General features: G+C 30.6%; 1 protein-coding gene across 2 annotated transcripts in view; it reads left to right on the top strand.

Annotated features, from left to right (window-relative positions):
- The window catches only part of LOC143085511 (neurobeachin-like), a 239768-nt gene that overhangs the window by 34683 nt on the left and 185775 nt on the right, over positions 1–19310 (top strand). For both annotated transcript variants that reach the window (XR_012981352.1, XM_076261893.1), the window contains exons 10-22: positions 386–532; positions 865–921; positions 1279–1419; positions 1886–1948; positions 3229–3311; positions 3639–3747; positions 12217–12369; positions 14464–14632; positions 15045–15187; positions 17177–17274; positions 17655–17747; positions 18511–18619; positions 18980–19061. Coding sequence is in view for 1 of the 2 variants with exons in the window: in XM_076261893.1 (XP_076118008.1) it covers positions 386–532; positions 865–921; positions 1279–1419; positions 1886–1948; positions 3229–3311; positions 3639–3747; positions 12217–12369; positions 14464–14632; positions 15045–15187; positions 17177–17274; positions 17655–17747; positions 18511–18619; positions 18980–19061 (1447 nt within the window). In the remaining variant the exon portion in view is untranslated. The remainder of the gene's footprint in view (positions 1–385; positions 533–864; positions 922–1278; positions 1420–1885; positions 1949–3228; positions 3312–3638; positions 3748–12216; positions 12370–14463; positions 14633–15044; positions 15188–17176; positions 17275–17654; positions 17748–18510; positions 18620–18979; positions 19062–19310) is intronic.

Below are 19310 nucleotides of genomic sequence, written 5' to 3'. Positions count from 1 at the left end.
GTGTCAAGAAAGCATGACAATAAAAGGATAGTGAGTAACTGACATATATAGATATAAGAAGATGTGGTATAAGTGCCAATGAGACAATTCTCTATCTAAGTTATAATTAATTTGTAAATGTAAACCATTATAGGTTAAAGTAGGGTCTTCTACATGGTAAACTACAAAGGTCAAAATAGGTAGAAACAGTACTAATGGGGATAAATTGATTTAAGTAACCAACAAATTAAATAAACAAAAAGAATTGTCATGTTTCTATTAAGTTGGTACATTCATATCATCTTTATGGAGATAACTCTTATTTCATATTTATTATCACACAAAAAAAAAGATAAATATTTATTTGCAGCATATTGTTTCTGTATCTTATCCATTTTTATTTCAGCCATTTGACAAATGTTTTCTTGGATCAAGTGCTGAAGGAGAAACAGATCACATGTTTTGTGGACAAATGTCTACTGTATACCTGTTCAGTGAAGCCTTGTCTCCACAGCAGATACATGGAGTATACCAGTTGGGTCCAAGTTATAAGGTATCAGGCCATAATCAGTGCACACCGGTTTTAATATATGCCTTGGAATCTTACATAAAAGATATTTATAGTTTATAACCAAAACAAAATGTTCCCAAGTGTTTGTCTTCTAAGGAAATCATTTTTTCAGTTGGAATCTGGATCTTTACAATTATTTTTTATGACAAAGAAAACTGCAAATAATGAATATGAAATTTACTCTTAATAGATATATTTTTTTTAATTTTGTGTGAAATTTACAGTTCTGCCTTGAAGCAAAATGACATATGAATGACATTGCAATGAGATTTGCTTTGGAATATGAATTTAATATATAATCTTTTATATTTTAGAGTCAGTTTAGATTTGAAAATGAAAGTGGTCTTTCCAATGAAGAAATAAATAGAAGGGTGAGTTCCAACTCAAGTTAATTTGTTTCTTTTCATAAAATAAAATAATTGAGTTTTTCAAGGGAAAATAAGTTTATTGGCTATTTGTGATATATGTTACTTATAATACTCTAAAATGTTGAAATATACCAGTACTAATGTGTTGTATGAATAGTAGGGAAAAGGATGATTTCAATAAACTCTTGACTAGCAACAATTAAGCATCTGCTATTGCTATGGATAAATATTACTCACTAGGTATTTTAGATGTGAAAAAAACAAGGCTTAATGTAAACAGTACATCTTGAGTTTTTTTTTAAACAAGACTGGAAATATGAACCACAATAAGAGGATTTTGAAAGATATTTTCTATTTCAGCTATTGTATGAAGGAAAGTTGACGTCTACCATTGTATTTATGTATAATCCAATGGCTTGTGATGCACAGCTGTGTTTAGAGTCTTCACCAAAAGGAAATCCCACACATTTTGTGCATGTACAACATGCTCTGATGTCACAGGTATGCTTGCTGTTGGTTTAATATGAATATTATCTAATTTTTTTATTAATAACATTGAAAGTGTTTTCCTGTTGAAAAAAAACCCCAAAAAAGCCTTCCATTTATTTTGACTTTATTTCAATTTCTTATGATATTTTAAAATCTTATTCAGCATATATAATGGATCAAAAATGCAAAGTATTCAATTGTTTTTATGATAGAACAAATACTTGTTCTAGTTGTACAATTTGCAAGGCATTTAATTTTCCTGAAAAGTTAAAGCATAAAAAGGATAGCAGGAACTACCCAAAAATGTTGTATAGTACAAAAAACACATTGATTTCTTTTAGGAATGAAGAATTTTTGCAGACATATATTTTGTTTTTACTATAATTTATGAATATTTAATTTAGGATAAGAATTGTAACAATGTCAGCCTTTTCCTAAATAACAAAATGTGTATGAATTTTATGTTATTTATTTTTAGGATGTAAAGGCAGTTATAACACATTCCATACACAGTACCTTACATTCCTTAGGAGGTGTACAGGTAAGTAATTTATATGTGAAGCCTGGTCCTGATATTTGTGACGTACAATATTTCAGCATAAAATTTCACTTTACATATAAATAAGTTAAAAGTTATGTATAAAAAGGGATATTATAGTGATTTACAGTTAACTCTCGTTGTCTTGAACTCGGTTTTCGAAATTTCGGATGAGTTGAAGTTTTCACGTGGTCCCGAACTTTGTTCCATATAAATGTAAGTAATTGAACTCCTGATGAGTCGAAATTGGATGAGTCGAAATTTGGGTTGAGTCGAACTAAATTTACGATCCCAGGGTTAACAAAAGCATTCAAAATTCATTATCTATCTCGAACTAATACACATGACCTCCGAGATTTAAATGGATAGAAGAGATAATCTGACAATACACGTGTAATTAAATTTCCAGTCACTGACCACTGTATTGATTTAATTATGACATGCTATTTCCACGAGTGTTTACCTAAAAATTTATATAAATAATTAGTGATACATTGTTTATATTCAAGAAAAAGTAGGAAAAAATTGTAACTGAATGTAACTGAAACAATAGAATAAGTAAAAATAATGCTATTATAATAATGAGAGACCATGACATTTAAATACATCGATCTGATACCAGAATATCGATCCCTTTCTCATATTCACCATGATTTATTTTAGCTTAACCAAGTAAGGCAAGAGTTGTGTCCCTTGGTTTGTCAAACTTCTGGTTTTCGTTTGAGTCGAACTATGTGTATCTCGAAATATTTCTCTGGTCCGACTGACTTCGAGATAACGAGAGTCGACTGTATTGACAAAAACACTACCTTTTAAAAAAATGAAATCAATGCAGAATCACATTTCTGTTAAAAGGGGACATAACTCTAAAATCACAAGCAGATATTGACATGATATTTCTTAAGCAAATTATCATGGTAATTACTGACCAATATTTAATACAGATCTAAGATTAATGAACACAAATGTTTACACCAATGTAAAAGTTTGATTAAGACCTGACTTGGAATAAATACAGTTTACAAAGAACTTCTTGATACATTTTATGAAACTTTGATCATGAAATTGACATGACTTTATGATAAAAAGACCTGTAAGAAGGTTTTGAAAAAACTAGTATTTTAATTGCTTTCAGTTGTAATAATCTAAATAAATAGGTAAAATTTGTATAGAACAGTAACTCTAGATAATCTGCAAAAATCTGTGCATTGCCATGATATAGCCATCATTTGTAAAGGTTGTGTTAAAAACCACCAACTAATCAACAGTAACTTTATTGACAGGTGTTATTCCCCTTGTTTGGTCAGTTAGATGAAGTTGTGTACAGAGGATCAGACAAACCTACAGATGTGGATTATTCTATATGGTAGGTATTGGATTTGGTTTTCAAACAACACAGTGTAATGTATACTATATACTATAGAAGGTTGATTTGAATATTGTTTTTTAAACCTTTATTTGAAAATAGCATATTAAATAAAAGAACCTATTAAAGTTTCTATATCAAATTTTAAGTGGATTGACTTAAAAAAAGAAAAAGTTCACTAGCATTGAAAATATAATTCAGAATTCAGTTTATTCTCAGAAATACCACAAAATGCTTCAAATAAATTTTAAGGATATTTCCATCCATAGATTTTGTCAAATCTTGCCAAAGTTATTTTTTTGGATAGCAATGTCTTGTTTTTTTCAGTGAAAGTCTGATGAGCATATTATGTATCTTATTGAAGAGTTCAGTCACCATTCAACAACAGATGATACAAAACAAAGGATTTCTGGTTATTGGATACTTCTTAGAAAAGGTCAGAAAACTGAATGATATTTATGTATAATTACATTAGATGTATGTTTCATTATAATACATTATTCTGATTGGCTACACTGCAATCTCGTGTAATTCCTTAATTAACTTCCTTACACAATAAAATGTATCATTCATAATGACAAGAGGTCCCATAATAAAGTGCACAGGTAAATAAAATAAAAAAATGACAAAAGTCGTGTTTTCATGATCCTAGCTAAAAAATGTAATTATATGTATTGAAAGCTTCTTTTTGTAATTTCATAGGGTTGTAAAAGAGTTGACTGTGCGCACATTTTTAGAATGAAGCGTAGAAATGTACTTCTGTTAAAGGGAAAATTCGCGATTTTTTACTTATGGTTTAAATATGTTCATTATGACATAATATATATATTCACAAAGTTTTATCGCTATAATTGCAGTAATAAAGGAGAAATTCAATAATCAATGAAAAAATATTAACAACTTCCTGTAGGTCGTGACGTTTTCTCCTGGTTTTTGCATGCCGGGATTTAAAATACAATCATTAAAAGTCTTGGTTTTTAATCATATTTTAACATGATCGTAAGCGCGTCGATGACTTCTGCTTTACCTAATAACCAGCCGATAATAAGAAGATAAAACGCACAGACGTGCAATTGTACATATTCATGAGATAAATTTTCTATGTTAAACGTATATATTCAAATTAATTTTTTAGACAACACAAAATGTTATAAATTTATTTTTAATTAATGCATTTTCGGACTGATAAGGTGAACAAATTTAAGTACAATAATCTGTAAAGACAATATGTTGCTGTACTCTTATTAACCTTTTGCTGTCTCTGCTATGACTAGGTTTATACGATGTGTGTATTCACGGTTCTGTGGCAAAACTCGTAGATGGCTTGTTGAAAGGTAAATTGTTATTTGCACTTCGGTATCATGTTAACCACGCCTCTAGGGCACACCTTGCCAGGTGTGACTGTCTATTCGGATCAGTGGATTATAAAACAAGGGAGCATTTAATACACACATTTAAAATACATATTCAAGTTGGTGACAAATGAAAATAGATCGCCGTGGAATTATTAAATCATATTTGGTGATATTATTTATTTGAATTCAAATAAATTAATTTACTAAGAAATGAACAATTTTCGGTTAAAGACAGGAAACTTAATTCATGTGTCAAAAACAGTTTACATGTAAGCTGTTGGAATATTAATGGTTTTAAACTAAAAGGATACAACAAGTACAGTGATTCAGATTTTATAAGTGAATTCAACAAAAAAGATATTTTTTGTTTACTTGAAACCCATTGCTCTCTTGAAGATGCATTGGAAATACCAGATTTTAAAGCTGTGCATCTTATTCGGCCCATGTCTGCACGCACAAGAAAACGCTCTGGTGGTATTTCTGTATATGTAAGGTCTACACTGAGACCTGGAATAAAATTCTTAAAACACAAAACAAATGACTACATTTGGCTTAAACTTTCTAAGCAATTTTTTGGCTTACCTGAAGATTTATATCTATGTTTTTTATATAACCCCCCTGCCAATTCGACATATTCTCGATCTCTAACCTATGATATTCTGGAATATGTGGAAAATGATATAGTAAGTTATTCCAAACTGGGAAAGATTTTAATTGCTGGTGATGTAAATGCTAGAACAGGGTCCAAACAATTAGACTTTATTCAAAACGATATTTTAGATACTCATATCTCATCTTTATTTGAAGAATATAACCCTGATTTTGATATACCAGTCCGTCATAGCCAAGATAGCATTTTATCCAAAAGGGGCAAGACACTTAACGACTTGTGTGTGCAGACAGGGATCCGTATCCTAAATGGTAGAACCCCTGGTGATTATATAGGTCAGCTTACTTGCCACACCCCTATGGGTAGTAGTGTGGTAGACTATTTTTTATCCTCCGAAAGTCTTTTAAGTAATATACTATTTTTTAAGGTTCATGATTTTAAAGCCGACCTCTCTGATCACTGCCAGGTATCCACAATGTTAAAAGTTAACTGTATATTTAATGCAGTACAAAAAGATGTTTACTCTATACCAAACCAATATATATGGGAAGAAAATTCTGCAGAGAAATTCCAAAATGCTCTAGCTTCACCATTGGTTCAAGAAAAAATAAAAACATTTAATAATACAAATTATACTGGTGACTCAAATATTATGATACAAGATCTGAATAATATCCTTTATGAGGCAGCTAATATTTCTATTAAGAAAAAGATTATAAAAAAGGTAAATAGTACTGCTAAAGTGAAGAAAAGTCAACAGTCAAAATGGTTTGACCTACCCCTCATAAATATGAAAAAACAGTTATGCGATAAAGAAAAGCTTTTTAAAAAATATAACAAAGATCCTTATATTAGATCCTCCTTCTTTGCTTTACTGAAAAAATACAGAAAAGCAAGGAAAACTAAATATAGAGAATTCCGTGCTGATCTTATAGATCAACTTGATAATTTGCGTGAGGAAAACCCAAAAAGTTATTGGACTTTATTAGAATCCCTTAAAAATTCAGACAAAAAAACAGAAAAATCATCAAATATAACAAGCACGGAGTGGGCTGAATATTTTAAAGATCTTAACAAAAAACCAGTAACTCCTTCTCCTAATATAATAGAATTTTTATGTAATTTAGAAAATGCTAAAGTTTTTACTGAATTAGACATCCTTATCACAGATAAAGAAATTTCTGATGCAATTCATACTTTAAAGAATAAAAAATCATGTGGCCCAGACAGTATTTCAAATGAAATGATAAAAAACAGTCAAAGTTTTCTAATTAAAAGTTTAAATCATGTTTTTAATAAAAATACTTTCAACTGGAAACTATCCTCAGATATGGGCTAATGGTTTTATAACTGCCTTATTTAAAAATGGTTCAAAGGATGATCCATCAAATTATCGTGGACTAACTGTGACTAGTTGTCTCAGTAAAGTATTTACAAAAATTCTTACTAAAAGATTAGAAAAATTTTGTATTAAAAGAAATATCATTTGTCCTGAGCAAATTGGTTTCTGCAAAGGCAAGCGTACTTCAGATCATATGTTTGTCATGAAATGTCTTATTGATAAATATACTCAAACAGGTTTAAAACATTTGTATACCTGCTTTATTGATTTCAAAAAAGCCTTTGATAAAGTTTGGCATGAAGGCTTATTTTATAAATTAAGAAAACTTGGTGTTAGTGATCTATTTTATAATGTTGTTAAAGATATATATAGTAAAACTTTATTGTCAGTGAAAATTGACCCTAATCATGTAACTGACACTTTTTCATCTTTTATAGGAGTGAGACAGGGAGATAATTTAAGTCCCATCTTATACAACATTTTTGTTAATGATATTCCAGAAATATTTGATGAGGATTGCTTTCCAGTTAAACTAAATAATACAAAACTTAATTGTCTGATGTATGCAGATGATCTAATTTTGCTTTCTGAAACTCCTAGGGGTCTACAAGAATGTCTTGATAAACTACAGATCTATTGCAATAATTGGGGACTGGAAGTTAACATTACTAAATCCAAAGTCATGATTTTTAGCAATTCTGGTAGACTTCTTTCTACTCAATTTCATTTAAATAATACCCCCCCTAACGAACACAAAAAATTATACCTACTTGGGTGTCAAATTTAGTATTAATGGCAAATTTACAGATGCCCAACATGAAATGTATAATAAAGGGTTAAAGGCCTTATTTAAACTAAAAAAATGTTTCTCAGGTCATAAACCAAAAATAAAAACTCTCATTCATGTTTTTGACCATACAGTTAAATCCGTCTTAATGTATGGCAGTGAAATATGGGGTGACATTAACTTTCACAAACTAAACACTCAAGGGGATAACTATTTCAAAAAACTATGTGGAGACCTGGCAGTAGAGAAGGCTCATTTAAGCTTTTGTAAATTTATACTTGGAGTAAGTAAAAAAGCAACAAATATTGCAGTTATGGGTGAACTGGGCAGATATCCTCTATTTTTGGAGGTTTTGTTAAATATGTTTAAATATTATATACGTTTAAAAAAATCTGATGACTTATTATTAAAAGAGGCTTTCAACCTCTCAAAATCTCTACATGATGAGCAGAAAAAGAGCTGGTATACCAGTATTCAAACTTTATTTAAATACTTTAGCATCAATGAAAATTATGCACTTAATTTAAAGACGAAGTTAAAAAACTATTTATGCAAAAAGATGCAATCAAAATATGATTTAATATGGCAAACTGAGCTTAATAATGATTTCAGAGGCAATAAACTATATGGTAACAAGCTCAGAACTTATAGACTTTTTAAAAGCAGATTTTGCTTAGAAAATTACCTTTTGCAGGAAAATTTTAGATATAGACATTATTTAACAAAATTCCGTATCATTGCTCACGATTTAGAGATTGAGAGGGGAAGGTACAAAAATCTGACAGTGTCAGAACGTATCTGTAAATTGTGCGGTACTGAGGTTGAGGATGAAATTCATTTTCTTCTTCAGTGCCACAAACTTTCAAATATTCGTTTCAACTTTTTAAATGAAATAAAACAACGGTTTAAAAATTTTAGTGGTTTAGATATTAAATCACAATTTATTTGGCTAATGTCCTCTGAAGATACTTTCATACTCCAGAAACTCGGAGAATTATTGGAAAATTTATCCTCATATAGGAAAGTTTCCTTAAATGATATATAGATATAAAAATGCCCAGTCACCCCCTTATGTTATTAAACACTGTGCTTGTTGTATTCTTGTACTTGTCTTAATAAATATTTTTTGGTTTGATTATTTTTTTGTTTTTTTTTTATAACATTGTGTGTTAATCATATTGAATCACTTGTAATCATTTGTATGTAATTAATGTTGATTGTTCTGCTCCTTGTGGGCGCTTTGATTAGCAATAAGATATATTTGAATTTGAATTTGTGTCAGAATGAAATGATATACACCTCTTGTCCTTGATTTATGTCTCATAAAAAAGGGGAACTTAGAAATTAGAAATAGCTTTACCAAAGCATTTTGATTGTCTTTATTAGGCAAAAAAATGTACGAGAATACTTACATTTAGACTTTTGAAACCCATGTATAAATTGATATCGGAAACTATTTGAAGATAACTCTACCGAAGCGGAATATAATACGTACAAATAAAGAAAAACTACTGTTGTTTTTTAATCTTTGCACATTAATGATTAATTATTGTTATCAATAATATTGTTCATTTAATTACTTAATTAGTACCGAAAATATGTCTACCGCTTTGCATTAAATCTCGGTGTGGTAGGAAACGATTATTACATATAGATTATATTATTTGGATGAGGATTTGAGCTAGTCTATAAAAACACATTAATTAGTTAACATACATTCGAGACCAAATACAGTTGTTGTAATAAAACTTATATTTTAGTCATGCATAACTGATATTGACGAAATTAGAATTGTTCGTCCCTACATCGTTGTTCTTGAAACAAACATTATTAGTATACATGTAAGTTTCCTGACGTATAAGCGCCATTGAGGATGAGCTCCAGAGAAAGCAGACTAGTAGCGTTTCGTTAGTTTGTTTGTTGGGAAAGGAGAGGAAATGCAACCAGTTGTACAGATAACTTGAACGACAGAATAACCATACAAGCATATATAGTCAACACAACCAGAAAGAGTTCAAATCGTTGGACGGGGAATATGAAGGCTTCCAAGAATGAACAAGTGACATGTCTAACTCTGAACAGATAGAAAACAGACTATCGACATCAACCGCTTGTTCTTGGTATTTGAAACTGCATGCATATATACGTATACGTTTATGATAGTGATGAGTTCTTGCGTCTGACAAAAACTAAATTCCTTCAATCATGGTTATATCATGCCATACGTTTATATTGGTTCGTTAGGGGATTACTCAAAATCGTTATTTAAACATCCTGTTTGTGAGATATAGATTCATTTCAATACCGAAATTTCGTCTATATATTAAGATTCACAAGTTATAACACAGAGAAGCTCTGAAGGTACATCACTCCCATTTTGTTTGGGTGTGAACCATCGATGTTAACAGCAATATTAAAGAATAAGATGATGATGGTAGAAAGAACTATGGGCGTCATGTGGCAAATATTACATGCATATCGGACCATGAGTTGCCAATCTGTATGAAAAGATTTCCAATACAACCATATTATTGAGAAGGAATGTTTACATGCAATACTCTCGTACTAGCATTACAGGGTTCTTGTGGCGTTCACCTTAGACACACATCTTTTTAACGATGTTTAAAAAAAAACCAGAACCAATTTAATGTCATATTTCCCTATTTTTTTAATATAACTAAAAGTCTTTTATCTGACAAGAATACCCCTATTTAGCGGACAAGCAATTTATTTTTATAATTAGTGTCCGTCCAGTGGCATATATAACAATTGTGATGACGAATTCCTTCCTTTGTTCGAGAACAATCTTATTGAAATATAAATCTGTGATTTTACTATGTCCACAACTTCGATGAACCAAAGCAAGTTATACATCGACCTGTATTTAAATCAAATTGGTTCTCTTCTTCTTCTTCTTTTAGTATACAATAGTCTATCAACATTCGATGATTACATACTGTTGGCATACGTGGACTAGTCTATTTACAAAACTTTTACCCCAATTTATTCAAAATATATATTTTTTTCTTATGTTCAAGGTATACATGTATATATTTTAAATTGCGCTATAGTTCCGTAACTTTCTACCCAGTCGTATAAACAAATCGTCGACAAGTGCGTTCATTTTTTAAATCAATATTTCTGGTATGTTCCAGTCTGTCCTTCACTATTGACAATGAGTATATATTACATTTTCCCAAATTCACCCTTGGAAAAAATATTTAAATAGATTTTAATTTCATCAAATCTTATTTTTTGGGGTATTATTTATATTTTTATGAATAATATTCTTTACACCAGAAATGTTATTTATAAACAAGCGTATGAGTTTAGTAATGACAAGTAAGACAGACTTGTATATTATACATCTGATAGTTCAAAATGGAAAGTTATAAGTTGTCGGCCGTGTACACTGATCAATACCTGCAGAAGTGAAACGATGCATGAACTTGCAAGCCCGACAGGAAATCGCTTGAATACCTGGACGTGTCACCTCACACCCCTCACAATACCTTTGGAAGTAATACCTGTAGCCATGCTGGTGATCAGATGAGGGAAGATCAGAATTTATTTGAAAAAAGTTTATTACTTCAAAGAATTATGAACAAATTAGATTTTCGAAAACAATTTTCACGGAACACTTATTTATGATTTCAACTTTGACTTTTTACCTAATTCCAATATTAACAGTTTAAAAACAACAGACCATAGTAATTAAAAAAAAATAAGAATATTTTCCGTATGAAGTTAGTTAGTCGGATAAAACAACCGTACGAGTGACAAGATATCGACACGCAATTACGACTACATCGGTTACTGTCGTTTTGTTCCTTTGTGGTTTATAGACATATCGTTGTTATTAATCGAGAAAGGAGACAAAATGGCCGAACGCAGAGAATTGATACTCTAAATTTAAAATCGATGGTGATCGCTTATCTAGCGGAATAAAACTTTAATATCTATGAATTTGAGCATTTTTATTCAGAATGAACATAATATCAATTTTTGATTTTTTTGCGAAGTTTCCCTTTAATGCTTTTACACCCCAATGAAGTTACAAAAAGAAGCATTCAATTTTTAAATGCATTTTATTACTCCATGTATGGTAATGATATCCAAAAATCCAGACATTTCTGATACTTTATATTAGAAAATATTTGAATATGTCTAAATTTTTCCCTATTTTCGTTATAAATATTTAACTTCAAAATTTATACTACACCACTATTTTCCTGTTCATTGAAAGAAAAAGGGCATAAAACATGAATGTATGAATACAAGGAACATTAAACTACCCAGCTGAGGTTTATACCACAAACAAAACCTAATTTAAAAATAACCTTATATGCAGCATTTTCATAAACTTTGATATGGTACAGATGCAATAATACTAGCAATTCTAATATTTAAAAGAAGGTAACCAGAGTTAGCAATTTTATCTGAAACCACAGTTAACTGTTAAAAATCAACTACTAAACCAAGAGAGAAAACAAAAAAGACAGACTGTAGTATACAACATATACAATAGATTGTATTTAAGGAATGACTGTAATGTTTTTTCTGTCTATGAAGAAATAGTATAAAAAATGTGGTGCTCACTGAACAACTAGCGCATGCTAAGTAGGAGCAAATCATGATGACGTCAAGGTCAAATTTTGACAAAGTTATGTCTATGAGCTGAGAGACAACACACTGTCAGCCAATCGGAAGAAGTGTTACATCTAAAATTAAATTATTGTAATATATGGTAAAGTTGAATTAATGATTTGGGTATCCAAGCCTATCTCTTACATATATTATCTATATTTCAGGCAAACAGAGAACATGTGACCCCTAAAGTACTAGGTCATTTCCTTGACCTGACACAGTTCTTAGTAAATTTACCTACAGGTGGGATGTTACTGAAACAGCTGTTTGATCATATCTTATTTAACCCAGCACTCTGGATACATTGTTCTGTTGAGGTATGATTGTGTATTAGTGGAAAATTCTACCAGGCACTTTTATATTTAGATAAATATGTTCATTCTTAAAGACCACCAAAGATTACATGTTCTAGTTTTTATACCCCCGCTTTAAAAAAAGGGGGGGTATACTGTTTTACCTCTGTCTGTCAGTCCGTCAGTCCGTCCATCAGTCCGTTCGTCAGTCAGTCCGTCCCATGAAACTTTCGTCACATTTTTCTCAGGAACTACACATCCACCCTTTTTGTAATTTGGTATCAACATTTATATATGTCAGCCATACCGTGTGATGCGTTTTCAGATTCATCACTTGACAACTTCCTGTTAACCGAACACTTGTCTGATTTTACACATGATAGCCAAGTTGAAAATTTTCGTCACATTTTTCTCAGGAACTACAATACAAGGATTTCTGAAATTTGGTTTCAGGATTTTTATAAGTCTGCTATACCGTGTGATGTGTTTTCAGATTCATCACTCGACAACTTCCTGTTTACCGAACACTTCCATATTTTTACACTATTAATATTATCCACTTGCGGCGGGGGTATCATCAGTGAGCAGTAGCTCGCAGTTTCACTTGTTTGTCGAGCCTGCAACTTTTGTTGCAGATAGCTCGACATAGGGATAGTGATCCGGTGTCGGCTACGACGGCGGCTATGGCGGCGGTGGCGGTGTTAGGTCACTTCTTAAAAGCTATATATTTTAGAAGGTGGAAGACGTGGATGCTTCATATTTTGTATATAGATGCCTCATGTTACGAAGTTTCCGTTAGTCACATGTCCATTGTCCTTGACCTCATTTTCATGGTTCAGTGACCACTTGAAAAAAAAGTTCAGATTTTTTGTAATGTTAAAATCTCTCTTACTGTAAGTAATAGGATAACTATATTTAGTATGTGCGTACCTTGCAAGGTCCTCATGCCCGTCAGACAGTTTTCACTTGACCTCAACCTCATTTCATGGATCAGTGAACAAGGTTAAGTTTTGGTGGTCAAGTCCATATCTCAGATACTATAAGCAATAGGTCTAGTATATTCTGTGTATGGAAGGACTGTAAAGTGTACATGTCCAACTGGCAGGTGTCATCTGACCTTGACCTCATTTTCATGGTTCAGTGGTTATAGTTAAGTTTTTGTGTTTTGGTCTGTGTTTCTCATACTTTATGCAATAGGTTTACTATATTTGTTGTATGGAATGATTGTAAGGTGAATATGTCTAACGGGCAGATGTCATCTGACCTTGACCTCATTTTCATGGTTCAGTGGTTATAGTTAAGTTTTTGTGTTTTGGTCTGTTTTTCTCATACTTTACGCAATAGGTTTACTATATTTGTTGTATGGAATGATTGTAAGGTGTACATGTCTAGCGGGCAGATGTCATCTGACCTTGAGCTCATTTTCATGGTTCAGTGGTCAAAGTTAAGTTTTTGAGTTTTGGTCTTTTTATCTTATACTATATGTCATAGGTCAACTATATTTGGTGTATGGAAATATTTTATGATCTATATGTCAGTCGTGCAGGTTTTATTTGACCTTGACCTGGTTTTATCGATTCATTGCTCAGTGTTAAGTTTTTGTTTTTTGGTCTTTTTTCTTAAGCAATAGGTCAACTATATTTGTTGTATGGACACATTGTTAGCTGCACATGTCTGCCTGGCATATGGTTCAACTGACCTTGACCTCATTTTCATGGTTCATGTTAAGTTTATGTGACAGTCGTAATAAAGCTTTATATTTAGGAGTATCAACATAATATCAATGATTAGTAAAGAAGGCGAGACATTTCTGTGTGTGCACTCTTGTGTTTTTATACATGGGGATCCCTATTTTTGAAGAAGTAAACATAATTTATAAATCAAATTGATGTTGTTGGCTTCAAGATCATCAGCCTTTGTCCTCCTTCCTTTTGTAAAGTTGAAATATTTTCCTTTAATTAAACAGGATACTTTTTTCAACCAAGACTACACTTACTGTAGTTTCAAAGGATGAAGTAGGCACACTCATAGCTTTGTTGGTTGAATGTTTGATAATTTGTATTAAGCAATAATTGTAATATAGATTGAATTATACAAAACAATATATTACTTTTTCAGGTACAGACCAAGTTATATTGTTACTTAGCTACAGATTTTATAAGCAATGGCCATATCTATAACAACATAAGACGTGTGAGTGCTGTGTTACAGACTATGCATACATTAAAGTTTTATTACTGGGTGGTGAACCCCAAAGACAGGAGCGGTATTACTCCTAGAGGTGTTGGTAAGTTGCCTAAGCTTTTTAATTTAATATTTTAACCATATATAAACAGAAAATAATTTCTGCATAATGAAACATGTTTTTTGTATGTTTGTAATTTTAAAAAATCGTTCATTTCAAACATGTTTTGTTATATATGTTAATCGAGAATATTTTCCAAATTTTAGAGGTTTCCAAGTTGCCATGATATTCTTCAATGATTTGGTGCATAAAACTTAAAGGGGGAGTAGATATTTTTGGGGCAATAACCCAATAGCACAACATAAGATTTTTATCATGAAACAAAAAAATCAATTTAAAATTTTAAAATTTCCTATTAAAATAAGATAGTTTTAGATTGAAGACATTTTTTTGAAATGAAACAGTAATTCATATTAAGAAAAGTATATGTGAATTAAAATATGATCTTTTTCAGATGGACCAAGGCCCACCTATGATGAGATAGTAAAACTAAGGTCTTTCATGTTACTGTATGTTAAACAGTTGTTACTGAAAGGACAGGGTGTACAGGAAGATGAACTTCAGAGTATACTTAACTATCTGACTACTTTACATGAGGTAAGATTGACTACAAAGTATACTTAACTATCTGACTACTTTACATGAGGTAAGATTGACTACAGAGTATACTTAACTATCTGACTACTTTACATGAGGTAAGATTGACTACAGAGTATACTTAACTATCTGACTACTTTACATGAGGTAAGATTGACTACAGAGTATACTTAACTATCTGACTACTTTACATGAGGTAAGATTGACTACAGAGTATACTTAACTATCTGACTACTTTACATGAGGTAAGATTGACTACAAAGTATACTTAACTATCTGACTACTTTACATGAGGTATGATTGACTTAGATGTTTGATTGGCTTTATTACTATTTGTTTTAATATGGGGACAAAGTCCCCAATTACGGTAGAAAAATCAATAATAAAAAAAAAAAAAATCGGGAAATTTCCCGAATTTTTCATTCTACTAATGAACTCAAAAATCATTAACTTTTTTTTTTTCAGATCTACTTCTGTTTCCGGTCTTGTTTGCATCGTTTGCATGAGACTTTGAATAAAATGTATATTTATCAACATAACTAATATAGGAAGGAAGGAATTCAACACCCAATCATTTTTAATAATTGTTTGATATGAAAAAAAACGTTACCTGGATAACAGTGTTTCTTTGTTTTTCATTGAATATGACGTCACAACTTGAATAATGTCACAACTAAATCCCTAACAACAGAACCAATATCGGAAACGTTACGGTATTTCCGTGTTTTTTTTATCAACATGTTTGAATTAAAAAAAAATAATACAGACTTCGTCCCCATTCACAGGTAATGCCTGCCTCATATTATTACTGGAAGATACAGATGTTTTGCCGAAGATTTTGACATAACAAAGGAAAATGTTTGGATTAACAGAGCAAATAAATAAATATTTGACATTAACAGGTCAAATGTTGCACAATTCTAAATTGTGAAAATATGTATCTATATTTCAAAAAGTAAAATGATGTTATGTATTGAATTTGAAACAAAAGATTTCTTATAATAATACTTTATTTCCGTAAGCAAATACAGCTTATTGGATTTACACAATATAAATATCCAATAGATAGTATACAGCATAATATAACATTTATACACAAATTATACAAATTAATGAAAGAATTAAGCGGAGTATGACATATAGACATATTAAACTAAAAATAAACATTTGAATAACTAACCATTACATGCTTTTTCTGCAGAAAATAAATATTTTCCAAGGTTGTTTAGCTCTTTGACATTTCTTACAGATAACAGTTGTACTAATTTAAAAGTAGATGGTCTCTCATAGTAATAACTCTTTATATATTTACATCTGATGTCGTTATATTTATCACATTCTAAAATAAAATGATATTCATCTTCAATAGCATTTTTATTACACATACTACACAAACGTTCATTTCTGGCTATACTATAGTATCTACCTGTTTCTATACATAGTGTATGAGCATTAATTCTATATCTAGTAATATAAGATCTATACAAACTGTTTAATGGACGACTAAGGTAAAATTGCATAATGTGACCATTGTGTAAATACTGATACAAAGTACATTTCGGCGAATTTTCAAAATATGATAAACCTTCAGATATATAATTATCTATTACTCTTTGTTTAAATTCACTCAAAAATAATTGACTGTTTCTAACTCTCTGTGAAAACCAAACATCACTAAAACCATATTTACATAATATATCTCGTACTTTACAAGACCAATTTAGCTTGTCATTTGGCTTCACACAACTAGATTCGTACATATCATTATTATATACATGTTTTAAAATAAGCTGTGAGGCATGTGCATAACAAAAAGTTTGAAATAATAACTTCCATTAGAAAATTATTATAAATAGCATATCAGAATTCTGATATTTTTTAAAATGAAAAAAGAATTGTACAACTGGCAGAAGTCACATGTTTTTATTTAAAATTGTTAGTGAAATCATGATAATATATATGCTTTATATTGAGTTTTTTTTTTTTTAGGATGATAATTTAATGGATGTCCTCCAGTTAACCACATCACTCATGGCAGAACATCCCATGTCTATGGTTCCATCATTTGACAAGAAAGCTGGAATTAAGTAAGTTTATCTGTTCTACAGGAAATGAGTTTGTGCTCATGTTTTAATTGTTATATTTACTTTTTGAGTTTCCTTTAGTGAAACAGGGATTTTGATATAAGTGATGACAAATATACTTTTTCCACAATGAATATATTAGTGAAATTCCATAATTGCCTCCTAATTTGGTTTCCCTATTACCATAGTACCTTGGCTGTTTCACTGTGTATCATACATGTATTAATGGAACAGCTCTAAAACAAATTCATCTGAAGCAAACATGGACAATATTGACAATAGCTTTAGGTAAAAAGTAAAATTAAACTGAAAGTTTAGATGTAAAAAATACATAAATCAGGTTTTCTTTCAGACATTAATTAAAATATTTATATTTCTTTTAGGACTTGTTTCAAACTACTAGCATCACCGTCAGAAAGATTGAGAATACAGGCATTAAAGTTAATGGGATTTTTCTTGATGAGAGCTACCCATAAGTAAGTATTAAACACTTATTTTATTTTTTATGCCCCACCTTTCAAAAGTAGAGGGGCATTATGTTTTCTGCTCTGTGTGTCCATTCGTTTGTTTGTTCATTCATCCATCCGTTTGTTCATACTTCTGTCCTGCTTCAGGTTAAAGTTATGGGTCGAGGTAGTTTTTGATGAAGTTGAAGTCCAAACAACTTGAAACTTAGTACACATGTTCCTTATTGTATGATCTTTCTGATTTTAATACAAAATAAGAGTTTTTATCCCAATTTTACGGTCCACTGAACATAGAAAATGATAGTGCGAGTGGGGCATCCATGTACTTTAGACACATTCTTGTGATTATTTATATAATTTATTGTTAAGTCAAATATTTCTATAAAATACCTGAAAAACAAATTAAAAACTTGGCTTAGTATAGTTGTCTTGTACAAAGCACTGTAATAGATCATAGCACTTGTCCAGAATATATGTCACGTTGAAAAATTACCTGCTTAACATTTACATAAAACCTATCCTGTTTAGGATTTAGCAGTGGTAAAATGTCAAATGTAAAATGCTACATAATAGAATTTGAGAATAGAAATGGGGAATGCGTCAAAGAGACCACAACCGTACCAAAGAGCAGACAATAGTCGAAGGCCACCAAAAGTCGTGTTTATACAAATAGTTATCGTTCTTATATTATAATATATATATATTATTTTTTATTATAATAATTAGTAATGCTCATTGCCTATCTGACATGACACATAATAATACATTACAGGAGGAAACAAGAATGCATGGGACCTTATAATCAGTTCTCCTTACTGGGTGAACGCTTGATGTTAAATGAACAAAAGATAACATTAAACACATATAATGCATTGTTTGAGGTATGTATAGTTATTATTGTTATATAATATTTAAAAGCTTTTCATTTGACTTTTGCCTAATTTTCTAAGTCTATTCTATAAATGTACTGTCATACATATTAATAAATAATACATGTACTTGAAATTAAATTACATCTAGAAATTTTCACTATACTTCAAGGAATAATGTTCAGAAAGTTCTGTTGGATTGAATTAGGTTAATGTGTCAAGAATTATTTTTAGCCATACAATAAAAACAGTTCTGAGAAAATGTTCTTAGCCACTAATTAAAGCATTTAGGTTTTCATCTTAGTAGATAATATGATACATTTTATTTTCAAACATCTGACTTGAAATTATATGATACATTTTATTTTCTAGCTTTTGACTGAAAGAATTACCTTAGAGATGACATCAGAGAGACAAATAGATCCTGAATCACATTTTAGAATAGAAAATTCCTGTAAGTAAAGTTAAACTGTTGTATAGCTGGATCATTATATTGTATATCACATCGTCTATTATTTAATGTAGATTTTTAATGTCATGACCTCAATGATGTATTCAAGAATTTTGAAAACAACAATTAATCTGTCTATCATAATTTACACAAGATTTAGACAGTGGCATAACCTTGCATGAATAGAAGTTGAATCATCTATTTAAAAGAATTAGGGGTTGACCAAATTTGTATGAGTTGATATTTAGGATG

The sequence above is a fragment of the Mytilus galloprovincialis genome, chromosome 8 (assembly GCF_965363235.1).
Source record: "Mytilus galloprovincialis chromosome 8, xbMytGall1.hap1.1, whole genome shotgun sequence".
NCBI lineage: Eukaryota > Metazoa > Mollusca > Bivalvia > Mytilida > Mytilidae > Mytilus > Mytilus galloprovincialis.
The sequence above is the reverse complement of the archived record's forward strand: the minus strand, read 5'-3'. Positions and strand labels throughout refer to the sequence as shown.